This window comes from Tympanuchus pallidicinctus, unplaced genomic scaffold, assembly GCF_026119805.1.
Source record: "Tympanuchus pallidicinctus isolate F22 unplaced genomic scaffold, pur_lepc_1.0 scaffold5, whole genome shotgun sequence".
NCBI classification, from domain to species: Eukaryota; Metazoa; Chordata; class Aves; order Galliformes; family Phasianidae; genus Tympanuchus; species Tympanuchus pallidicinctus.
This window is the reverse complement of record NW_026294769.1, coordinates 22,132,936-22,157,681: the sequence shown is the minus strand read 5'-3', so window position 1 is coordinate 22,157,681 and position 24,746 is coordinate 22,132,936. Positions and strand designations below refer to the sequence as shown.

Below are 24,746 nucleotides of genomic sequence, written 5' to 3'. Positions count from 1 at the left end.
AAATAAATCAGGAAAGTTTCCATATTTTCAAAACAATTTACAAACATAAGTATTTTTACCTGCAACTCTCAATTACTTGTGGCTGTTATCATCAAATCAGTATCATACAGAAAAATATTTTTCCTTCAGTAAGACCTGCAGACTTCTTTTTGTCTGCTACGGTGAAAGTATGCCACCTAGTGTACTTTAAATGACTATATTCCTGTATCTTTAAACTTTTGTTAAGGACTTCATAAAAGTATTTATTTTCCTTGTACATCAAAATCGAAAACTTTGAGCCAACCAGTAGGAAGGTAAAATGTGAAGATAATTTATAACAGGAATAAACTGTAACTGTCTGATTGCAAGTAAAGTGAGAGTTTTTTAAAAAACTAATTTCCAAATTTTACTAGATAGACGCTTAAATACGGTTTGTATTTAGCCTCAATTCCCTTCTTATGTCTTTCCCCTCCTAGTTAAAACCAGTATTGGAATATCAGATCTTTGCATTTCTAATTCCAGCTTGGTCATTTACCAACTATCATGTGAAGCTATCATATGTGCTTTTTTAAAGCCAAAAAACACAATCGATGAAATAAGTTTGCAGCTGCTAAAAAAGCTCATACTGGTAATCCACGTGCAAGACAAATGAAAATTAGGTTATCTTCATGACAATCAAAGGTTTTCTGTGAAATCTACATATGTACCACATGAATTAAAAAAAAATAAAAAATAGTATTACTTAAAAAGAATATAAGAGCATAATCCTACTAAATACAAAGTCTACAATATCTGGAAGCTTGATATAAATGAATCTATTACCACATGCTTTCAGCTTTAATTAATTTTAGAGGTGAATTTTTTAAATGGAACTGCAGAGCTAAGCCTTTACATTAAACTGTGATGTGCTACTTTACACATTTAAATGAAAATATATTAACTTGATCTAGTAGATTCCAAACTACTTTTTCTTTTAAACCACTCAAGCCATGACATAATGAACACTTCAGCTCTTCGTGAGAACTCAAGCACAACTTTAAGTAGATCAAATATTCAACTTTAGTAAGAATCCATGCAATTTAACTTTCACCTTGAGTAACATGAACAAAACATGTCCAATTTCTTTATGAAAGTAACGTTCTATTCAGTATGAAGCAATTTGGAAATAATGTGAGATTCCTATATAAATGTGGTTTCTTTTTCTAAGTAGTATTAATGTAAATATCAATTTCCTGATTTCTATGCAGTCTCATTTATTTTAATTTCAAATACTCAGCTTTAAATATTTGAGTTTAATATAAACAAAAGGTGTTTGTTGGGTTTTTCAGTTTTTTCCTAAATTATAAAAACATTCCAAAAATAGCAGCAATGCTAGATAGAAATACATATAATAGAGAGTAAAAATAGGAAGAAAAAATAATAGATATGAAATATATGTAGATTAAAAGTTTCAGTATTGGCTTTTCAGCATTTTTATTTTGACCACCTTCCAAAATTTGATTCGTTACAGTAATACAGCACTCGAATGTGTTTTATAAGTATTTGTTATATCAGTACATCTGTTTAATAGAAAAGAAACATCTAGATAATTAGTTCAAAAGTAATATCTGTAATCAGCAAACTTAGAATTGCCCTAAACTAATAACATTTTAATAAAATAAAACACAAATTAGAACTACAATACATTTCTATGTGTTTGTTTGGGTTTTTTTAAGCCTAAAAGAAATGCAAACTAATGTAACAATACAGGTGCCTTAAGTAATGACTTTCAGGAGTAACACTTATCAATCAGGATCATGTTAACTGAAATGTGAAACAGTGAACATGAGTATGACCTACCACATTCTTAATATAAGTATCTTCTTCCATAAAAGAATACAGTGGTGTAGGGGAACTGTTAGGTCACAGCTTGAACAGGTGAAGGGGTTTATCTGGCACAGCGAGCACAAGCAAACCCGTGCTTCCCAGGTAACCAGAAGGGGTGGACCCAGGGTGGAGCCGTGCTGGGCTCAGATAAGGGCCAGACACTGAAGAGAGAGCAGTTCTTGGCCCTAGGCTTGCTCCCTGAGAAGGCGTGCTACATAGGTAGAGCCTCCCTTTCACCAGTTGGGTGACTTCAGCTCTTCTTTAGCTCTATCACTATTGGTCTACTGCAAATACTTTACTGGTATTGCCAAGAACTGTCAGAAAAAATTTTGTTCCTCTGTAAGCAGAATAAGTGGAAAACAAACTTTGAGTTAATGTTATTACATTAGTAATTCACTGTTTTTATAATATATTTTTAAAAACTTAGCTGTGACAGCTTTGATAATTATATCTGCTGTAGCATTATGGCTTTCATATTACATTAGCTGGTTATTTCTACATCAAAGAACTTCAAACAAAATTTTAAAAATTGATTGCCCAATGCAGTATGTTAGTTTTCTTAGAGTTATGTTGCAGTCTTTGAAAACTTACAATTTTTACTAGGTATCTAATGGATATTATAAAAGCTTTAATCATAGTCTCATCTAATATTATAAATCCATTCTGGAACCGGGAGAATATACTTTGCTTCCTCCTTCTTTGCATTTGCCATTTTAAAAGATAGTAAATGTTTAGAGTTTTTAATTTTTAATTACAGGGATCATCTTGTCTCATCTTGTTTTATCTACTTTTTTTTTTTTTTTTTTTTTAACATCTTTTGCATCTATCTTGAATTTTGTGGCACTTTCATTCCTTAGAAAAACATTACAGCATCCAGTATTTATTGTGAGACAACACGTATCTGCAACCTAAAATGCATCTGTGGTTTTCATGTTTTCATTGACCCAGTTTTATAGCCACATAATCTAAATACAGGTTCTTTCTAAAAGGATGATTTGAATAAAAGCTGCAGAAGTGATAGCTACAGATAAAAATGTCTGTATTTTGTCAATAAAGCTGATTATAGAGTTATTTCTGTAGAGTATATTTTCCTGGTAGTAGCTGCAGAATTCAGTGTTGTTCTGTGCATTTAGCTAGATGAGTTAAGACACTTAAAAGTATTCTTCAGCGTCCTAAGACTAATTCAGAATTAATTTCAATTTAGTTTCAGCTCTTAAACTAAACTCATATTTAAGCAGTTGCATTTCCAACAGTGTTAATTTTCCTTAACATATACTGTTAGCAACAATGCAGTTGACATAAAGAGGTTAATCTGGAAGTTACCATAGTTTCTGATGTTGACTGAGAATGTGAAGATGGGCTTTGACTAGACAGAGCCTTCCAAAGATTAAGAGAATCATCAAAATCTGTATGGAGGGGAAAGAAAAAAACACCAGAATCAAATAAACATTACTGCAAGACCAGCAGATAGATTAACAACTCTTTCAAAACATTGTTTCATGCTACAAAGAAGTAGCTAAGCAGTTATTCTCAAATATTCAAAATATTTCAGATAGTCTGAAAATACTTGTTTTTCTACATATTGTACCACTGTATTATTATCCAGTAAATCCCTTGAATAAACAGAAATTGAATAGAATACAATCTTCTGCTATAACAAAAAAAGCATGGAGAAAGCTACACTTGATCAATAAGATTTGGAGGTTCTAGCTGACAGCTGGCAGAACACGATCTAGTGGTGTGCCCAGGTAGCCAAGAAAGCAAAGGCACCCTGCCTTGCATTCTGCCTTGCAGAAATAGCATAGTCATCATGACTATAGAGGTGCTTGTTCCTTTGTACTCAGCACTGGTGAGGTTACATCTTAAGTACTGTAATCAGTTTTGGGCCCTTCTCTACAAGAAAGGCATTGAGGAACTGGAGTATGTTCAGAGAAGGGCACTATCCAGAAGTCTTACGAGAAGTAGCTTAGGGAACTGGGACTTGTTCAGTCTGGAGGGGACTAAGGAGAGACCTTACCACTGTTTACAATTACCTAAAAGAAGGTTGCAGTAAGGTGGGGGTCAGCCTCTTCTCCTGGTAATATACCTGTGTAAGTATTTCTTTTTTCTTAAACTTTGATTGTTCTGCTATGTCAAAGTCACAAGTGTAAGAAGTATTTTACCCCTAATGCTTTGCAAGGTAAAGTAATTGGTACATCTTTTTCCATTTATAAATTTTTGAAGTTGTAAAAAACAGTTCAGAGCTTTTTCTGAAATTTGTTGAATGGGTAATCTATTTATTCTTAGAACTTTAAAGTAAAAATTGAGCTTGAAAACATTTACATTCATGGCTAACACATTCTATTTGAACTCCATCTTTAATATGAATTACTTAACTAGATGTTACTTCAGTAAGTTAAAAATATGCAAAATTAACATAACTTACCAGTTGAACCACCTTTTTCAATGATGCGGCTGTCTTCCTTGGAAGAATTCACTTCAAACATATAACAACCTAAGTAACAATGTTTCACCATCTGATTCACATGTTGGTAAAACTGACAGTGATGCAAAAGAGCCTTAAGCGCAGGTTTTCCAGTCTGGGAGAGGCCAGTTTCTTCATCATGTACACAAGGTCCCTGAAAACATGAAATTCACAAAGTTAATTTCTTTAAAGGAACCTTTTACATAAAAAAATAAACTGGCAAAAACAAACAAAACACAACTTCAAGCCTAATACTGTTTGTCTGTATATGTATAGCTGTTTTATAGATTACCAGATTCTGGCAGTCAAAAAAAAAAAAAAAAAAAACCCCAGCTTGTATCAGGAATGGTGTGGTGAGCAGGACTAGGGAAATAATCCTGCCCCTGTACTTGCCATTGGTGAGGTCTCAAGTACTGTGTTCAGTTTTGGGCACCTGAGTACAGAAAGGACATTGAGGTGCTGGAGCAGGTCCAAAGAATGGTAACAAGGCTTGTGAAGGGCTTGGAGAATATACCCTATTAGGAGAAGGAACTGGGACTGTTTAGTCTGGGGAAAAGGAGGCTGATGGGAGACCTTACTGCTCTCTTCCAGTATCTGAAAGGTGCTTACAGGGGGAGCGGGGTTGGTCTCTTCTCACTGGTGACAGGAAGAGGGGAAATGGCCTCAAGTTGCACCAGGGTAAGTTTAGGTTGGATATCTGGAAAACTTCGTAACAGAAGAGGTTGTTAAGTACTGGAATAGGCTTCCCATGGAGGTGGTTTGAGTCACCATCCCTGGATGTGTTTAAAGACTATTTGGATGTGTTGCTCACAGACATGATTTAGCAGAGAGTTGTTAGTTAGGGTAGTATGGTTAGTATGGTTGGACTTGATAATCTTTAAGGTCTTTTCCAACCTGAGTGATTCTATGATTTTATGACATAGCCCTGAGCAACTTGCTGTAGCATCTCTTTAAGCAAGGGAGTATGCTCTTAAAAAAGTCTTTAAACCAACAAGCCACTTCATCTTTCTTTGGGAAGGCATGCTTTTTGTCACTCATATTTCAAAATATTAAACACTACATTAAACTCTGCTTTCTCAGAGGTTTTCTTTCTTATACACCTAAATTCAAGTTGCATTCCAGGCAAAATAACTAACCAATTTTTATCTTAAAACATTGATACTATATAAGATACCGTACGTACATGATCTAAGATACTATACAATAAAGCTTTACTTGTTTTCTTGAGGTCTCTGGGAGGTGGGAGAAGCTTATCTATTCACATACTTCTTTCTCATCTCAGATGTAACTTTTTAAATTTGTTTTTAGATATATTGACATAAGCTCTTATATCAAATAATGCCTCTCGGTGACAGTATAAACTTTCTCATCAAGTGTAATAGTCACTCACCTGCCAAATACAGTCTTTTAGACCTTCAGTAGGAATTGGGATCACAAGGAGATTTTGTAGAATAAAAGCAGCCTAAAAGAAATGAATGCATCAACATTACTGTCTAGCCATCACAGTTCAATAAAGCACATACGACTGAACAGGACAGTTGAGAAATTATTCCACTGTTTTACATGCACGTCAAAACAAAGATTTTTCATGTTCATGTAGATTAATAACAGAAATCTTACAGCTAGAGTTGAGAGACAGAGATGTCTATACAGTTAAAAAGAGCAAATTAGATTACCTTATGTTTGCAATGAGGAAGTATTTATTAGATAACAGGTGACAAGCTGGTAGGCCAAAGTGCTTTCAAATAGAACAAAGCAGATTAAAATCTAGCTATTTGTTTTCTCCATAACAAACTACCTACAACAATTTAAGACAGCAGAATGTGACAAGAAACATACCTCCCTGCGTACCATACTGCATTCAGATTGGTCTAGAAAGATGTTTAACGCTGTTCCCCATAGCCCTCCTGAAATGTTCTGGCAACTCTCTGCTAAAGCAATACAGCCTATTTCAAGAGATGTAAGAGCTGATCCTATCCCAAGCGCAGTAAATCTGACCTAGTGCATATAAACACAATAGAAAATGACATTACTCACACTAATAACACATTTTTTTAATTATTGTTGAATTCAATCAACTAAAACTGTAGCTTAAACAAAATGATTTTAAAAGGTTTTAGACTGTTTAAACAAGTTATTTTTCCTGCATTCACCTGGCTCTATACTCACAGTCATAACTATATTTATGTATAAATAACAAAATGAATAAATTTTTGAATACTTAAATGTATATTCAATATTCTCAGCATTTTACCATTTAAAAATAGTTCTGATTCAAAAACTCATAATTTAAAAGGTGAGCATCAAATATATTTGCTCTAAATTTGTAGTTTACACACATTTTTTGCATTAGAGCTAAAGCAATGTTGATGAAAACTGCCTACGATTCATTATCATAAATGACTAATAAGAGGATAGAAGATTGAAGATACAGAGAAGGATTTCAGAGTGTTTATAAGAAAATATTCTCTCTTCTTTATTAGTATTGTTATTTAGGACACAGTAACATTGAAAATAATGCAAATCAGTAGTTCCAATATAAACTTCCCAAAACAAAAATCATGCACATAGCTAGGTGTCAAAATAAGATATCAACTTTGCATTAACTAACCTCAGGATCTCTATCTACCCATAAAGGAACCAGCCATGTCAAACCTAGGTGGGAAGGAGCTTGATCTTCACTGTTATTGTAAGGCAAAGACCAAAGAGATACCCAGTCCTGATCAGAAAACAGAAAATAAAGTAAGAAATTATTTTCTAAATCTTTCAATGCCATGCCTGCCTATTAACAGCCTGGGCTGTCAATTGCATACTAAACTACTTTAAATGTACATAACGCTGATACTCCAGGAAAAAGATGTTCATTGTCTCTATAAATATACATATATTGTATTGATTCCACTTAATGAAGAAAATTAAATTTGTGACTACTTCCGGTTAGTATTAGGATAATAGTACTAAAGGGATTAAATATTTTACTTGAAATATTGGGAGTATTTAGGAATTACTCCATACATTTTTTATTTTTTTTCTTAAATGACTAAAAAAAAAATTTGAGACATGATACGTGTGCAGGAAACTGCTGAATAAGAACATGCAGCTATCTCTTTAGTCATTTTATTACTTTGCACACCTACCATGTGATTAAATGCCATATACTATTTAGCTGCAGATTCCGTGAATTCATACTTGGCAAATACAGCTCCTTAATTCAGCTCAAAAAAACCTCCATACTCATTTTGCTTTGTTTAATCATGATCATGGCACTGCACAATGCATTATGTTCAGTGTGAACTATGCAATTCAAAATTTTATAGGTGCATCTTCTGAATGTCTCAGCTGTTTTTTTGTTTTGTTTTGTTTGTTTGTTTTGTTTTGTTTTGTTTTTACAGAATAGATGACTGCATTTGGATGCCTCACTTGGAACACTGTCTTTCGCATGAATCTTCTCAATACACAATATTAATAACAGTAAACATGTTTTTTTACAGTCTTTGAGGTAGAAGAATTAAAATACAAAATGAAATACACCCAAGTAAGCAAAACATGACTATAAAGCAATACTACAGAAATGAAATAAAACATTGTAGCAATTCTATCAAGTACTAAGCATCTGTTCTATTTCTCACGTACTCTATGAACAACTGTAGGTCATTTCCGTCCATTGCTATGAGCTAAAGGATTCTACATCCAACTTAGTAAGGTGGTTCTTTAAGTAACAAAGAACCAGAATGCTTCATAATGCTGCTAATGAGCAAAATAACATTAAAAGACACCTGGATTTTAACTAGTTTTTATCTCAATTCATTAGACTGTACATTTTAAGTTAGCTTTAATAATAAACTGTAATTTTTATTTTTAAATTAGTTATCCAGAATATTTCCTGTACAACATTGCTTGCACAGAGTAAGAAGGTTAACTTCGTATTCCTCTCTTCACAAGATCTCATGCTTAATCATGTGACTTGTAAACAATGGATAGGATTTAAAACTATTATGATAACAATATAAAATGTTAGTAATCTGGACGTTGCTGCTGGCACATTATGACTAACAGTCATAAAAAACCCACCATCATATTATGCCACTATAGATATTATTCTACATGATTAAAAATACATACATAAAAACCAATTTAAGTCCCCTCTTTCAGTCAAGAAAGACTACAGGATTGCAGAAATAAAAGCTGCAATGCTAGCAAGAATACTTTTTTTTTCCCCCAAAAACAAAGTGTTATTTCCAAATACAAAGTGTACTTCACCACACTGAAATGTTTTCATAAGTGGCAATCACAGGCACTGAGTGGAGTTGACTGTGATTCTTCAGAATGATTACACTAAATTATTGAATTATATCAGTTAAAATATATCGGTGATTAGCCATCAAAAATGACAAGATAAGGGAAACTATAATGTACTCACCGTATCCTTAGCTTGAGCCATCATTTCATGAGATAAGTGAAGCAAACAAAGAACAGTGCTTTTTGTAACACCTTTTCCCATGAAAGACATAGCGTTTCCTCCCCATTCAACATAAAACGATGAGATGACCTGGGAGTGTAGGAATAAGTTCACAGTAGCTCTACTGCCAGCAGTACACAGGTAGAGTATAAACCACTGCATGCACATAAATTAAACTCATGGAAAGATGGCGAATTATCAAATACACTCTTTTAGCTAGATGTTAATTTATTTATGAGTCACTTACTGATTTGTCATTTTTCTGTATGGTTAAACCCTTTAAGGTCAGTAGTTATTTTATTTCCCTATTCAAATGAAGAATAAAGTGGATCTAGATAATAAGGACAGTATTAAATAGAAAGCTGGCTGTATCTCAGTCAGAGTTGAAAAGTTTGTTTTTGTTGGAAACAGGCCACTTATTGTAACCAGCTTCTTTCTGCTATGTTTGAAATTAAAAATACAGTTTATTTTCCAAAATTCTATATTCAAGAATACAGGTCATTTCTATCTTTTCTTGGGACTTGAATTGGAATAAATAAATCAACATTCTGTATCAAATTCTAATGAGTAAAGGGAATGGGAAGGCATGTGCAATATAGTCAATCATCACAAGTAAACATATTTTAAAACTTTTTTTTCCTTTAAGTAAAGATACAAATCACTCAATCTCATCTTAATCTTTTAGCTATTTTCTTGGAGAAAGAAAAGCACCTTTCATAATAACTATATTCACTGGAAGTACAGCATAAAAGTTATAATATTATTAGTTACAGTGACTTTACAAGCATTCAGAAAAAAAATTGGGTTATAACAAACTACTTACCTCAAGAAGACCTGCTAAATATTTCTTACAAATTGTGACAGGTTCAGCAGTAGCAGAATATGTACTCCAGTTTGGAAGTGCAGTAACATGAACTATTCCTCTCAGCGTTCTCTCCAGTGAAGGAAGACCATAAAAATGTGGTGCATCTGTTAGCCTTAAGCACTGCAGCAGCTTGAGAGCCAGCTCAGTTCTGAAACAGCCAGCAAGTTCCAAGCCCTCTCTGGATTAATTATAAAAAGTAAAAAAGCATCAAATGACTGCATAAAGCTATTATAATGAATTATTTTGTAAGAGGCCAGTGCATCATTATTATTATTGCTATTAAGCGGGTCTCAGCATATCAATTAGTAACGGTTGGCTTACACACCAAATAATGCAGAAGTAAATTACAGAACAGGACTGCTTAACCAAACAGAGACAAATGAGATAGAACTCTAATTTCTAATGAGTACATAAAAGAGCAGGAGTTCAAGAACATTGGATAACTCGGAGTGACAAGTGTCAGAAAGATTTTGCTTATGTTTGTTCTGGTTCGCACCAAGTTTTAAAACATTTCCTGCAAATCTATCACCAAAGTAGACAAAAATAAAGGAGTATAAGACATAACTGGCAGGGATTTCTGTAATCCTTCTTTTTCTAGCTGTCATTTTTTTCTTATGTTTTATTTAGAAATTGAGTAACTGAGTGGGAGGAATGATCAAGATAGCACTTTGAAGAAATCTTTACAAGCAGTTATGTTGTGCCACACAGATAAATATGTCAGCTGCAATTTTTATCATCATAGCATCATAGAATGCATTTGGATAGAAGGATTTAGTGTGAAAATATTATTTTATAAAAACTTAGGAAAAAAAAACTAATAGAAGTTAATTTCTGTTTGTCTGACTGACAGAAAAAGGATGGCATCTCATTCTGGAAGTAGGTGTCCTCACAATAACCATTGTGCACAAATATAGTCAATGATAGACTATGGAGCAAAAAGGAAGTGGATGGGAATAAATACTTGCTGATATTCTGTTGTTACTTTCCTGCAAGAAACCAGTAGAAAAATAAATCCAGCTATCACTTAAGCAAATTTCCAGTAGTGAAAAAAAAAAACAGCCCATCTTCTCAGTGCCATCAATTTAATTATCATTTTTTGAAAAATTGCACTAGTGCACTTCTTCACAATTTTCTTAATTTCCTAATTTTACTGTGAAAAGGTATAGCTAATGCTGATCTTCACTTAAGGAGAAGTATATTCCGTTTTTAAAGTTTACTATGACTGTATTGTGATGTAATTATTTTCAAACTCTGACTAAGATGCAGTAGCACAAGGCATTACCATTCCAGTCAGAAAGACACAGGCAGTTCCGTTTAAACTGTACCTGTCAGTCACTGACTTTGAACAAAATAACAGTGTGTTAAAAAGATGAATGAGTTCTTTATCCAGTTGTTGTCTGACAGCAGTTTGTATTTCATCTGTTTCATCCCGCACTTGGGATTCTGGTCGCACCAAAAGGCCCAAAAGGGAACTTGATTTCTAAGAGAAAAGAACAAAAATACAGTCACATCATGCATTGCTTAAATTCTATTTTAATAAACACACTAAAGCCAGTTTTCTCTTTGGTGCTTTAAAATCACATGCACTAAAAATCACAAATTCCATAATCATCATTTCACCAAGAAATATTTCCATAAATTGAAAAAACAACAACAAAAACACAGTAAAGATTTTCTGGTATTAATTAGCCATAACTACCACATTTTAGAGGATTTCTTGTTAACCATAGAAATTGAAGTAGATCAGTCTTATGTGATTGAAAAGAAGATTGCTAGCACTTTTTTCTGAATGTTTAAACTGTATTTTAAAATGGGAAAATGCAAATGCATGCACACTCAATATATAATAACCCTTGTAAAATCTTGCTTTGAGTACAGTATGTACTTGCTTTGTGAAGAATGGTACTTTGTAATGCAGTTGTACAACTGCAATCATCATTGTTATCATTAGAATCTAGTTTTCATACAATAAGACTGAAAAAGACAATATTTTGACAAGTACAATAAAAGTTGTTTCATACTGCTTTTTTAATCTTGATTTCCTACTAGTTGTTGTACATCTTAATGACTAATACTAGATAGAACAGATCTCAAATGAAAAGCACACATCTATAAAACTGCAAATAAAAATAAATTATATTCCTCCAATATTATACTTGCATTTTTATATTTCAACTGTATGAACTGTATGCTCATATAATGCCTTCCTCAGGGTTATAAAAATGTTTTACATAAACGTATTGCAACCATTTTAAATCAAAACTGAAACAACAAAAACTTCTGTCTTAACTTTCAATTCTTAATTCAAGATAGACATTTATATTTCTTTATCATGCAGAAAGTCACAATATACCTGCAGAGAAGCTCATTCTTTGAGTTACATAGATAACACAGTTATGTACTTACATACAGCTGTACACGTAAGTATATTCATATGTACAGCTACTTAATACAAATGCATATATAGTGTATGTATAAAGCTCTACATAAAGCTACATATACCTAACTACATTTACATGGCTCTGTATAAACATCCTATTATTGTTACCTACATCACAGCAAGACAAGTTTGTATTTACATTCTTACACTTTTAAGCAATGATTTCAAGATCCATTTTAGATGATCTGCCTCCAAGCTCGCTCTCTGCTCTCTACACAATTTGTTCAAAAATCTTAGGACATCTACCAAAAGCTTCTCATCCTCATCAGAAGCTGGAAGCACTTGCAAAAATCTGCAATGAAAACAAGTGTATATATATTCATACTTTTAGGGAATTAAAAGAGAGTACTAAGATGTCAGTCTAATACGGCTGAATTAACTAAGCAAATATAATATTAAGCAAATAAGGAGTTGCCTATACTAAACTTCTAATTATTTAAATACACATAACATAACTACAAATAATAAAAAAGGAACTATATCAGTTGTAATTAAACTGAAACACACTCGTATTACATATACTTCATACATTAAAAGACACGGAATTGTGTGTTAGAAAAGACAGAAAGAACAGAACAGAGACAAAGACAAACTAGAGGAGGGCCACAAAGATGATCAGAGGGCTGGAGCACCCACCCTATGAGGACAGGCTGAGAGAGGTGGGTCTCTTCAGATTGGAGAAGAGAAGACCCCAGGGGGACTAGGTACTAGGAACAAATTCTTTACTGTGAGGGTGGTGAGACGCTGGAATAGGTTGCGGCAGAGAGGTTGTGGATGCCCCTCCCTGCAAGCGTTCAAGGCCAGGCTGCAGGAGGCTCTGAGATCAACCTGGTCTAGTGGGAGATGTCTCTGTCTATAGCAGGGGGGTTGGAACTAAATGATTTTAAAGGTCCCTTCCAACACAAATCATTCTATGATTCTACAATTTTAAATATTCCATAGTTAAAATATGGTATTCTTATACTTCGCCATTTTGACATAAACAAATGACAAAATCATAGATACAATGAGCTTGGAATGGGCCTCTGGAGATCATCTGGTCCAACTCCTGTCATGTTGAGCTGCTTATTCAGGATCGTGTCCAGGTGGATTTTGAAGATCTTTAAGGAAGAGACTCCACAACCTCACTGGGCAACCTGTGCTGTTGTTCTGCACAGTGAAAATGTGTCTCCTGATATTCAGATAAAACATCTTGTGCTTCAATTCTTGCCCATTTCACCTTGTCCTGTCATTGGGCATCACTGAAAGGAATCTGGCTCCACCTTCTCTGCAGTCTCTGCCAGACATTTACATACATCAGTGAGATGCAGTCCTCTCTTAGCAGTTGCAGCTCTTTCAACCTTTCCTCATTACAGATACTCCAGTTGCTTAGACATCTTATTTGGCACTTTGTTGGACTCTTTCCAGTACATTTATGTGTCTCTTGTACTGAGGAGCCCAGAAGTGTACACAGTACTCCAAGTGCAGCTTCATCAACACCGTGTAGGGGGAAATAATCACCTCTTTGACCTACTGGCAACACTCCTAATGCAGCTAAGAATATCTTCAGCCTTCTTTGCCACTGGTGGCTCATGTTCAAGTTCATAGCCTTTTCTGCAGAGCTGATTCCCAGCTCATCAGCCCTAAGTATGTATGGGTGCATGGATTTGTTCTATCCCAAGGAATTTTCATTTCCCCTTGTTGAACTTCCCACAGTTTCTGTCAGCCTATCAAGATCCTCCTGAATGGCAGCACAGCCCTCAGGCATATCAGCCACTCCTCCCAGTTTTGTAACATAAAATTGCTGGAGGTACTCTCCCCCAACCTTTGGATTGTTAACGAATATATCAAACAGGATAATATCCAGTACCGACTGCTGTGGTACACTGCTAGTTACAGATTGCCAACAAGACTTCACGTCACCAATCAACACACCATCCTCCAGGCTCCACTGTTCAGCCACCTTTCAATCCATCTCACTGTCTACCTCTCCAACCAGTACCTCATTAGAGGATCTCATACCTCATATGAGGATCTTAAAAGATTGTGTAAAAAAATTTAAATCAAAGCAGAACTGTCACGGTTTCATGATTTTTGGTTATCGGTATTCCAACATCATAACATCATGTAGTGCACTGGGACTTAAAGTGTTAATGCTCAAGTTCCAGGTATCTGTCTGGAAGAGAAGAACTACAAATCCCAGGGAGCACTGCAGTCAGAGAGGAGATACAACCCTGGCAAGATCACCTGATATGCTTTGTCAGGTTCTTCTCAGATTGTTGCTGGTGTTTTTAATTATTTTGGGGTTTCCTGTTTCCCTTTCCTGGAAGCATGGACTGTGCAAAATCTGTCCACCCCACTAGTCAAGGAACTGGGCCAAACCAGACCGTAAACCGTTGAACACAGAATATACCCATTACCCCTCTCATCTGCAGAGCCAGACTTTTCAGTGTAAAAGAATTTCAGCAGGTTTGCCAAGTATGACTTCTGACTGGTAAAGCCATCCTACTCCTGATGACATTCCTGTCTTTCATGTGCCCTTCCTGAAGACAGGAGTGATATTTGCTTTCTTCTAGTCCTCAGGCATCTCTCATAAGATTAGTGAGAGTGGACACAAAATAACATCACCCAGCTCTCTAAGCATTTGTGGGTGAACCTTTTTTTTTTTTTTTTTTTTTTTAAACAATTGTTACTAACAAGCTTTGGAAGTGATAGAAGCTATTTCCTTAAGCTGATATGCCCGAACAACTATTTCTGTATTTAGGCTGGATCCCAAGCTACAGGAAAACAAATGCACACATGCAATCATTTTCCTTCTCATTTGCATTTAGTGAAAATATTGAACAGTTTCAAAAGTTAGCTTTTACTTGGATTGAGTGAAGATGGCAACCAAAATAGTATAAGTTTCACATACTGCACCAAAATATTTATAGGTTATGAGAACTATTGTAGCTTGAGCATGGTATAGAACAAACCATTCCCATTTTCCTAAGCAGTATACAAGAGAAGATTCTCAGCCCATATATTAGAACCAAAATTTGGACAGATGGACAAAAAACAACCAAACAAAACCACAAAATAATTAACGGAATTTGTGCTGTATTGATATACCAGTCTGTCAAAAAAACATACACAGCTATACACTAGAACTAAGTGGATTTACACTTTGAATCACATGGCTGTAGGCTCTAAACAGAACTTTAAAGTCAAAACTAATGGAGAACTACAATAGAATGAATAATCCCTGCTCACAGATGGATTATACTCAGAACTAAGCACATCCAGAATAGTCACGCTTGCTTACAAACAGCTAAATTACACATTTTGTACTGTTAAAGATCTATTTGCAAACGGATAGATAATGCATTTTATGAACAGAAATTAATTCCACTCCTAATGAAAGAAAAACCATGCACAAACCAAACACTCAGAAAATCAGAAAAATTAAAAAAAAACAAAAAAGGAATAAAAATGGCATAAAAGCAAAGTCAATGTTGATATTACCTGTATAATCTGTGGTTAGTCTCATCTATTAGCTTTAGGAAGTACAAGGAAACAGAAGTCAACTACAAGATCACATAATAAATTTTCCATGGGATCATTCTGATTAACTACATGCACAGAAAACAACCAGAATCAAAGGTACATAGGCTATCAAATCCTTAAAACTGAGGATACGAAAACTATGAGCTTTATAATTTAATATAAATTAAAATTTATAATTTAACATACTTACAAATTCATTTATGCTTTCAGTATGCTTACCTATTTATTGCTTTTTGCCAAACAGTGCTCTTCAAAATGGTTTGACAAGACCCAGAGATGCATTTTAAACCAAGTCTGTCATTCAGGGCATAAAAGCTGAGCCTAATGAGAGAAGCTTTTACATCCCTGTGGGATACTGCCTGAATGATTGAATTAAGACAGTCCTGCAGTCCATAGGTTGTGTGAGTTATTTTCAGTATAAGGACGTCTTCTGAGGAGAGTTTTAGTGTGTCTAAAAATCTGAAAAGGCATGAAAGAAAAATTATCATCCATCAGTATACTTATATAAGTATATAATTAAATATAATTATTTTAGTTCAGATGAGAAGACAAAATATAAATTTTGTATATATAAATATAAATTACCTTCAAGATGTATTTTCCCCTTTCTTTTTTCACCTCAAAAACAACAAAACAGGAGCTCAAAACCAAAAACACACCACCAATAAACCACCACAAGAAATCAAATCCTGAGCTGCTCAAGTTCTTTGGAAAGAGAACACCTCTGAAAAACTACTTTTAAAGGTGTCATTCATGGTTTGTAATGAATTTTTCCTCTATGGCATTGTAGATGTTGGCCTCGTAGACTATGCTATTTTCTTTTTAAGAAATTAATTTCATTTTGAATAGGGTACGTTAAAATAAAAATGATTTATCAGGGATGCTGAGTTCAGTATACAAAAGAATCTCAGAAACCTTGCTAATCAAGTGCTCACCAAACCATATCAAGAGAATTTTCTTGATTGCCTATGAAAGGAGGGGAATTAGCTCAAATGGTAGAGCGCTCGCTTAGCATGCGAGAGGTAGCAGGATCGATGCCTGCATTCTCCAGTGTTTTGGCTGAACAGAGACCTTTGGCTGGAACTCAGGAACAAAAGAAAAGTTTATGATCTTTGGAAGAGGGGTGCAAGCAACAAATACACAGTGAGGCTGTGCAGGGAGAAAATGAGAAAGGCAAGAGCCCAACTAGAACTGAACTTGGCCACTAAGGTGAAAGACAACAATGGGGCCACATGGATTGCACTCCAGAGTGCTGAGGGAGTTTGTAGTTGTGGTTGCCGTTGCCAAGCCACTCTCCATCATCTTTCAACTGTCCTGGAGAATCGAGGATGTCCCAGTAGACTGGAGACTAGCAAATGTGACATCCATCTTCAAAAAGGACTGGAAAGATGATCCTGTTAGCTCTAGACCTATCAGTCTTAGTGACCTACCAGTCTCTAAGGCCCAGGGAAGATGATGGAAAGGATAATCTCAGGAGCTGTCACGGATCAATTAAAGGTTAACCAGAGGATCAGGACCAGTCAGCATGGATTTATTAATGGTAGATTCTGCTTGACAAACTTGATTTTGTTTTATGACAAAGTGACCTGCTTAGTAGATGAAAGTGAGGCTGCCAGTGTGGTCTAACTGAACTTCAGTAAAGCCTTTGACACTCTCCCCCACAACATTCTTGTGGAGAAGCCGACTGCCATGGCTTGGATACGCTCTGCTGGGTGAAACACTGGCTGGATGGCTGGGCCCAAAGAGTTGTTGTCAATGGAATTAAATCCAGTTGACATCCAGTCACAAGCGGAGTCCCCCAGGGCTTTGTCCTGAGGCTGCTTCTGTTTAAAATCTTTATTAATGATCTTGATGAAGAGATTAAGTGCACCCTCAGTAACTTCACAGACAATAAACACCAAGTTAGGAGGGAACGTTGATCTACCCGAGGGAAGAACAACACTATAGGGGGACCTGGATAGACTGGATCAATGGGCCAAGGTTAACTGTAAGAGTTTCAATAGGGCCAAGTGTCAGGTCCTGCATTTTGGTCAACAACCCCTGGCAACCTCACAAGCCTGGGGAGGAGTGACTGGAAAGCTGCCTGATGGAAAGGGACCTTGGTGTACTGACAGACAATCAGCTGAATACGAGCCAACAGTGTGCCCAGGTGGCTAAGAAGTCCAACGGCATCCTGGCTTGTATCAGAAATGGTAGACTAAGGAAGTACTCCTGCCCCTGTACTCAGCATTGATGAGGTCTCACCTTGAGTACTGTGTTCAGTTTTGGGCACATCAGTATAGAAAGAATATTGAGGTGCTGGAGCAGGTCCAAAGAAGGGCAACAAGGCTGGTGAAGGGGTTGGAGAATATGCCTATGAGGAGAGACTGAAGGAACTGGGGCTGTATAGTATGGAGAAGAGGAGGCTGAGGGGAGACCTTATTGCTCACTTCAAATACTTCAAAAAAGGTGACTGCAGCAAGAGAGAGGCTAGTCTCTTCTCATTGGTGATGAGTGACAGGATAAGGGAAAATGGCCTCAAGTTGTGTCAGGGGAGGTTTAGGTTAGATATCAGGAATAACTTTTTATGTAAGGGGCTGTTAAGTACTGGAATAGGCTCCCCACAGTGGTGGTTGAGTCACCATCTCTGAATGTGTTGCATGTTACATGAATGTACACATGACTTAACAGAAGGTTGCTAGAGTTAGTTTAGTATGGTTAGGTTGCAGTTCGAATTGATGACCTTTAAGGTCTTTTCCAACCTGAGCAATTCTATGATTGTATGATTTAGGTGTTATCATAACTTATTTACAACTCCTGGGATGCAATCCTTTACATGTAGAAGAAAACATTTTCAAACTATAAACAAGTTTTACTGCTGTTTGATGTTGAGCTTAGAGGAAATACATTAAGATTTAAAAACAAGATTGAACAGCTCACGTTTCTGCTTGCTTCTTGTAATTTTTCAGTTGCAAAAGGTTTTCAGTCCCATGGTACCATGACAAATTCCAAGACATCTTTAGCATATCTGACACAGGTTTCATAGTCAAGCATTCAGAAGACAATGGCACTACAATGGAATTAGGGCTAACTATATGATGAGCAGTGATCTTGACAGGGAGATGATATCTTAAACAAACAAACAAAAGCAACAATTAAATGCTTCAGTCATGCAATTTCTTAAATTTGCAAATAATGTTTTCAAAACTGTCAAAAAAAAAAAAAAAAAAAGGCTAGGTGGAAAACTCCACATTTATCACTTAAAAGAGAAAAACAACTTTGGATTCAATACCAAATGCCTTCCTTTGCTTCCATCCTTTAGGGAGGACAGCAAAATGTAAAGGATTTAAGTTTAGTGAAAAAACAAACAAACAAAAAACAAACAATGCTAATCCCCACTTCCCCCAAACAACCCCCCAAAAAAAGATGAAGAAAACAAAGAACAATAACAAAAAGGCAACATACCGTCTAACAACAGCAACAGGTAAACTGAAGGAAGGTAGGACAGTACCATTATTGTTTATGTTCTCAGTCCTGCAAAAAAGATTAAGTTACTTCTTATTTTTAACTTTGATTATTTACTAATTTATAGTAGTTATATATATATACTACTATATAGTTATATATAGTTATATATATAGTGTATATATATATATATACATACTATATAGTTATATATATAGTTATATATATATACACGATATAGTTATATATAAATACTACTATAGTAGTAGTATTTATAGTAGTTATTCATTATGATTCTGATATAGCTGTCTTCTTCCCTACAAAAAGCTCTTGAAGAACTCATTGCTGAATACGTTTACATTAATAAGCTGTTTCTTTATGATTATGCAATATTCAGCTAGTTCTTAGGTCATATACATATAGAATACTTATCGGAGATGTAATATACCTGAAAATGAAATTAAGAACCAAAGCACAGGATTATTTACAAGGCTACTCTGAAGGAAATGTCTCCTATTTTATTATTTTGACCTGTGACATCAAAGGCAAATGCTGGTGGCACGGCTGTAGATGTTATGACAATATTTCATTGTATTTTGTTGCTGCGTGGCACATAGCAGCAGAGAAGCAATCTGACAAAACAGCATCTGACATGGAAGTGTGTATGAAGCAAAGGTGTGGAATTAAATTCCTCTATGCAAAAAAAAAAAAAACAACACCCACTGACATACATCAGTGCTTGCTGAACATTTATGGAGACCAAACAGCGTATGAGAGCACAGTGAGATAGTGTGTTTCAGTGATGGTAACAGCAGGTCACCTCCACTGGTGCATATTTTTTATGAGCGAGCATTCAGACTCTTATTCATTGCTAGTGAAAATGCATAGAAAGTGGCACTGACTACGTTGAAAAATGGTGCTTTGTAGCTGAGAATTTACTCTATCAAACAGTTGTTATTGTGCTCTTTGCATCTGTTGTAGTTTCCATGGAAATAAATGGCAGGCATTACTTTGAAGTGACCTATGTACTCTTTTTCTGTTAGAGACAAATACTCATGAGACATTTTTTTCCAGTATATTTCACTGAAAAATAAGAGCACATTTTTTCCTGATGTACATACTAATTTAAAATAACAATATAACGTTAGCTGAAGTCCTTTGACTTAAAGGTAACCACTACACTTGAAAGTCAAAGTAAATAAGGGAATTCTAATTGAGTTAGAAAATCACCAGCAACTAATCTATAGCTAGTTATTTGATTAGTGCAGTTTCCATTTATAGAAAACATGGATTAGAGAATAACCAGGGCTTTCTGGTTTCTGGAAAATGAAAATAAATGTACTTAACACTTAAGTACAAAGAACTTACATGTGACAAGTTGATCTATATAAAATGCAACCTAAATACTGAAACAATTCATTTGACATGCAAATAAGTAATTCATGCAATTTTGAACATATTTAAATTCTGCTGATAGTTATATTTATATACATATATGTGTGTATCCAAACAAAACTAATTTTCATTAAAATCTTAAATTTTGATTAAGATAATGCAATTGAATAACTTTTTTTCATACCACGTGTCTGTTCTTGATACTTCATCGAACAGCAGAAGACAAAGCAAAACTGTAGCTTCCATTAAAACAGCTTGATCATTTTGGAATATCAGGGAAACTGAATAAAACAAAAGATTCTTTAAAAAATTGTTAAGAACATAGTGGCATTTAACAGTACATGGAAGGACAGTTGTTAACTTTTCTTTCCACAGCTATTTTGCTAACATCTTCATCAGATATCACAACACTGGTAACACTAGCAAACTGTTTTCTTTAAAATATCACGGACTCTGAAGTTATCCAAAACACTCACAAAAGCTTTTGATTAGACATCTAACATATTTCACACATTTTCTTTCTATCTATGTATTAAAGTAAAAAACAGAATCTTCACCTCTGAATAGTGAAAGCAACAAAGATGATTGCTGTGCTAGAGATAAACGAACATCTGGATCAGCATAAATGAGTTTCCGTAAGAGTATCAGACAAGGTAACACTATGGATTCCATAACCTGCAAGAACAACAACAATTTAATATCAATATCAACTAAGATGATACAAATTGTTATGCTATAAACAATGAACATTCTACTATTTATAGTATAGAAACATTTTCAGTCAAGAAAATGTTGTCCTTGCACAACTGCACATTCATTAGAAAATATCTGATAACTTTTGGCTTCATTTTATTAGCAATTGATGGTGACACTCTTGGTCTCTGACCTCATATATGGTTATATAACATGCTTCCAAAATATGTACTACTTAAAAGCACGTATGTGAGATGCAGGATTTAAAAAAACCTACTTATTCATAACCTTATTCATTCTTTTTAAAATGCAAATAGCTGACTGTATCAGATAATTTTCTGGTCCCAATCTTTCAGATCACAAAACATAAGAAAGCAGCTGGTAAACTATCAGTCAGCAGCCAAAAATAGGACCAAAATCACTTCTACTGCAGAATGAGAAGACAGCATGTCCTTCACAGAACATTACTTTGCTTGCCCTAGAGTCTACCTTTAAATTTATTTTCATGAACTCCATCACCAAACACAGTATCATTGGATATGCAATAGATAAAATCTCTGCTTATTTAATATGAGAAAGCACCTTTTGCATGTGTCCAAAAGTCTTTTTAAAGTTGTGCTTCTTCCCTCTACTATGAAGTTCATCCTTTTGTTGGTAGTCGTTTCACTAAGAAGCAGCAAGGCTTTTTTTTTTTTTTTTTTGTATGTGTGTAGTTTTTTGCATTTCCCCCCTACCCCCCCTCTACAGATTTGAGAATGAAATCAAAAATCATTTGAAGGGAGAACGGAGTGCAGGCTAGACTGCACCCCAATGACTTGTTTAATGCAATTTACATGGTCTATTTTAAGCAGGACATGAGTCAGCAGTGTGCACTTGCAGCCCAGAAGGCCAACTGTGTTCTGGGCTGCATTAAAAAAGGGCTGGCCAGCAGGGAGAGGGAGGTGATTATCCCCCTCTACTTGGCTCTCGTGAGGCCCCATCTGGAGTACTGCGTCCAGGCCTCCATCCTTCCAGTACAGGAAGGATGTGGAGCTCTGGAGCAGGTCCAGGAGGGCCACTAAGATGATCACAGGGCTGAAGCATCTCTCCTATGAGGAAAGGTTGAAGGAACTGGGCTTGTTTAACTTGGAGAAGAGAAGGCTCCAGGGAGCCCTTGTTGTGGCCTTTCAATACTTGAAGGGAGCATAGAAACAGAAGGCGGAACGGCTGTTTATGAGGGTGGATAGTAATAGGACACGGGGAAGTGGTTTTAAATTGAGACAGGGGAGGTTTAGGTTAGATATTAGGAGGAAGTTTTTCACTCAGAGGGTGGTGACACACTGCAACAGGTTGCCCAAGGAGGTTGTGGATGCCCCATCCCTGGAGGCATTCAAGGCCAGGCTGGATGTGGGTCTGGGCAGCCTGGTCTGGTGGTTGGCAATCCTGCACATAGCAGGGGGGTTGAAACTAGATGATCGTTGTGGACCTCTTCAACCCAGACCATTCTACGATGCTATGATCTTTGATCTAAAAAAACTAGCACTGCCTTCTGTTTAGACAAAGTTACATTACAGAAGAGGTAAGCAGTGCTTCTACTTGATTTATTCTAACCCAGCTCTTACACATTTTGAAGAAAGAAATCATTACCGTAGAAAAATGATTTTTAAAAAAAAAATTTAAATAAGTAAAGTTTGGATGGCTAGACTGCTATACCAACACTATGGAAGCAAACTGAGAAAAGAATTTTTTCCATTGGAAACTTTATAGCTTAAACAAGCTGGCATTAAACGATTGTTAATAGTGACTTTCAGAAAAATTCAATCACCAGATTAACAAAACTGGAAAGGTTCTTCATCCACAACATAAATGCACTCAGCTTTAAATACGATGTTATCTTACAAGACCTTTGTTAAGTGACTTCTACTGTCAGAAAGTCACTTATTCCTAGACTGAAAATAAATAACAAGCTGGTTTTGGGGGGAAAAAAACCCATAGCAAATGAACATTAGTAAGTAAAGATGTAACAAATGGTCCATCACAGTGTCCTTTAAGCCAAGCTTTTCAAACTCAATCTGATGCATAAATTCTCACTTGCTATGAACCTAATCTTACTTTTAATTATAAATTGCCTCAAGTCTTAAGTTTAGAGACTATTAAAGTCAATAGCCTTTAAGAGTTAAAAAAGTTGTTTTTTGGTTGCTACTGAGAATCTTATAGAAGTTCATGTATATTTAAGAACCACATCACTCAACAGAGTCCGGTAACTATTCTCATAGGTAGATAAATTAACCTTCCCTAACTCAGAGGATCTTAATATCATCAGAAATGTAACAAATATATTTTAGAATTTAAAATGTTACTAAATATTTTTACTGTATGCAGAATTGATGCACAAAGAAAGTTGTGCAAAGAGAGTTTTAAATGCAGAAAAAGGCAAATTCTACTATCATCATGCTAAGCTAGTTTTACCTTGCCATTCCCACGTACGCATTCACTGAGGTAAGCCAAAACCTTTTCTACCACACCCAACTTTTTCACAATACTATGCATGTTGGTATCTGTAGGAAAAACAAAAGGTGGTTAACAAACACTGGTTTCATAATCAATTTAATACTGAACTTTTCTCAATGATCAAAAACTTCCATTAAGAGCAAAACTTGTTCTGTTAATTAACAATTTTAACAGCAAGTAAAGCCCCAGTTCTACTAAGAAAAACCTCCACAGTCTTGTTCATCAGTCTTTAGCTTAGTTATCCTAAAGATAGCATAAATGCTAATTAAATAAAAATGCAAAGTAGTAACTAGTCCTTCTAAGAAACTTGAGTTTACCGAATCTGTTCAAGCAGATGACATTTCAATCCATTTTAACTATAGTAATTTAGACCATCTCAAAGTAAGAGAGAAATATTTAGGGTATTAGAATAGACTCTCCACTACATGTAAAACATCTAAAAGTAGCCTATGCAATCTAAGAATTGACTTTCCTAATTAAAATGGAACAACATCAAAAATGCATGTATATTTTACAGTAACTCCCTCAATCAAGATATAGTACTTAAAGTAGTAAAATAAAATATTTGAAACACCATAAGTTGTACCACAAATCAACAGAATGATGAATATTTAAAAAGCAAGGCAGAAAAAAAAAGTTCTTACAGAGCTTACAGAATTTAGCTTCTTCCTCAATTACCACGGGAAACTGTTTTCAAACCAGGAAGAACACTATTTCTTAGTCTTGACAGTAACAAAAAAAGACACTAGTGTCCACACCAGCATTACATTCTCATCCAACAATCTACATAAAACCTACAAAAAGCACCATTTGCAGAAATATACACAAAAAAATAGCAAAACTACAAGTTCACATAACAAACAACATATGAATATAAGTTTTCTCAACAATGTTACCTTGTAAAATGATGGCCAGCTGCTCAGCTGCAGACTTTCGTAAGACTATGTCAACAGCATCAGAAGTCAAGATGTCATAAAGTTTTTCAATTGTTTCTACCTAAAAGTAAAGCTATATTAGATCTACAACCAATGTTACCAATATGAAACTGTGAAATGAGGTAACCACCCATATTTCTTTATGAAGTGGAAAATTCCAGAATTACAGAATAGCTGAGACTGGAAGGGAC

General features: G+C 35.2%; 1 protein-coding gene and 1 non-coding gene across 5 annotated transcripts in view; one reads left to right on the top strand and one right to left on the bottom strand.

Annotated features, from left to right (window-relative positions):
• RTTN (rotatin) overlaps nucleotides 1-24,746 on the bottom strand; it is a 78,314-nt gene that overhangs the window by 26,054 nt on the left and 27,514 nt on the right. For all 4 annotated transcript variants that reach the window (XM_052704131.1, XM_052704130.1, XM_052704132.1 and 1 more), the window contains 16 exons: nucleotides 24,517-24,616; nucleotides 23,579-23,667; nucleotides 20,995-21,112; nucleotides 20,622-20,718; nucleotides 19,043-19,111; nucleotides 18,518-18,706; nucleotides 15,818-16,057; nucleotides 12,221-12,365; nucleotides 10,959-11,113; nucleotides 9,592-9,811; nucleotides 8,730-8,858; nucleotides 6,921-7,028; nucleotides 6,149-6,307; nucleotides 5,700-5,771; nucleotides 4,271-4,463; nucleotides 3,169-3,251 (listed from right to left, as the gene is read on the bottom strand). In XM_052704131.1, coding sequence (XP_052560091.1) covers nucleotides 3,169-3,251; nucleotides 4,271-4,463; nucleotides 5,700-5,771; nucleotides 6,149-6,307; nucleotides 6,921-7,028; nucleotides 8,730-8,858; nucleotides 9,592-9,811; nucleotides 10,959-11,113; nucleotides 12,221-12,365; nucleotides 15,818-16,057; nucleotides 18,518-18,706; nucleotides 19,043-19,111; nucleotides 20,622-20,718; nucleotides 20,995-21,112; nucleotides 23,579-23,667; nucleotides 24,517-24,616 — 2,166 coding nt within the window. The remainder of the gene's footprint in view (nucleotides 1-3,168; nucleotides 3,252-4,270; nucleotides 4,464-5,699; nucleotides 5,772-6,148; nucleotides 6,308-6,920; nucleotides 7,029-8,729; nucleotides 8,859-9,591; nucleotides 9,812-10,958; nucleotides 11,114-12,220; nucleotides 12,366-15,817; nucleotides 16,058-18,517; nucleotides 18,707-19,042; nucleotides 19,112-20,621; nucleotides 20,719-20,994; nucleotides 21,113-23,578; nucleotides 23,668-24,516; nucleotides 24,617-24,746) is intronic.
• TRNAA-AGC (transfer RNA alanine (anticodon AGC)) lies at nucleotides 16,576-16,648 on the top strand. The gene has a single exon. It is a non-coding gene; the product is annotated as a tRNA-Ala (tRNA).